This window comes from Galeopterus variegatus, unplaced genomic scaffold (assembly GCF_000696425.1).
Source record: "Galeopterus variegatus unplaced genomic scaffold, G_variegatus-3.0.2 Scaffold4041, whole genome shotgun sequence".
Classification (NCBI taxonomy): domain Eukaryota; kingdom Metazoa; phylum Chordata; class Mammalia; order Dermoptera; family Cynocephalidae; genus Galeopterus; species Galeopterus variegatus.
Genome location: NW_007730152.1, coordinates 33,500 through 34,673, shown reverse-complemented (window position 1 = coordinate 34,673; position 1,174 = coordinate 33,500). Strand labels below are relative to the sequence as shown.

The 1,174-nt window shown below is 49.9% G+C and overlaps 1 protein-coding gene across 1 annotated transcript in view; it reads right to left on the bottom strand.

The window, feature by feature from the left end:
• Positions 1 to 1,174, bottom strand: part of RELB (v-rel avian reticuloendotheliosis viral oncogene homolog B) — a 27,311-nt gene that overhangs the window by 11,380 nt on the left and 14,757 nt on the right. Inside the window, exon 5 of the mRNA XM_008586609.1 lies at positions 468 to 625. Coding sequence (XP_008584831.1) covers positions 468 to 625 — 158 coding nt within the window. The remainder of the gene's footprint in view (positions 1 to 467; positions 626 to 1,174) is intronic.

Sequence of the window (1,174 nt, the reverse complement as noted above, 5' to 3'; positions counted from 1 at the left end):
AGTGTATCTTTAGTTGTTTCCAGGAATGGGCACTGGTAGCTAGAGGGCCAAAGCTGGAAGGAAACTTATTTTTCATTGTACATCCTTTCTGAACCCTTGAATCTTTTATTTATTAAAAATTCATAAATCATAAAGTGAGAGAAAGAGCGGGCCTTGCAGTTAAGTCAGGTCTGAAGTCAAATCTCAGCTCTGCTATCGACTGTCTGTGCTCCTTAGCCTCTCTGAGCCTCAGTTTCCCCCTCTACAGAATGGGAATAAATAGAATGTGTGTGAATGTATGCATGGCAGAGCTCCAGGCCGAAGTGAGGCCCTCCACAGCCCCCAGGTCTTGGTCTCCCCATCTAGGAGATGCAGTGGGGAGGGTTTGATTAAGTTGCCCTGTGTTCTAAGGTTTTTCCCTGGGTGATCTCAGCCCCTCAGAATCTCCATGATCAGGGCGAAGGGGTCAGGGGTCCAGGGTCGGGTACCTGTGCCGGGGGCTGACATGAGGCCGGAGCCGCACCCTGCAGACGCCGTCGGTGCAGTCTTTCCCCACAAGGCTATGTGGGTGGACTCGGTGAGGCCAGTCTTTCCACACCAGGCACGCGGTCACCTCCACTTCCCGCAGCCCTCCACAATCCCGGAGCTGCAGGAAGACAGGTGCTCTTTGAGGGTCCCATCGCAGATGCCTGCACCCATCCAAACTCCCAGGGGCCTCCCTTTGTAGTTCCCCAACCCTCTCCCCACTCCTTCACCAGGATGATGGAAGGGTGTTTGCTTAAGACCCCTCTAAGATCCTAAGCTGGACGCTTCCAACTGATGGGAGGGAGCACTCGTAACATGACATTTGCCCCACAAATGTGCTTTCTTTGGTCACTAAGACTTTTAAAAAAGTGGATGCAACAAGGTCTCCAAGTATCACCCACAGATAACTTACTTATTACAAGGGAAGAAAGACCTTTACAGTGGAGAAAACTAGCGGACTCCATTTTAACCAGGTGATCTAGCTCAGCATCACTAATATTGGGGCAAAATGACCTGGTACCTCCTGATGGGACGTGCTGGGAAGCACATGACATCACAGCTGTGATAGTCCTCATATGCATCACCTGAGTCTAATCTTGAGGAAACATCAGACAAGCCCAAATTGAGGGTCACCATGTCAAAATATCAGTGTTGTAAAAGATGATAAACA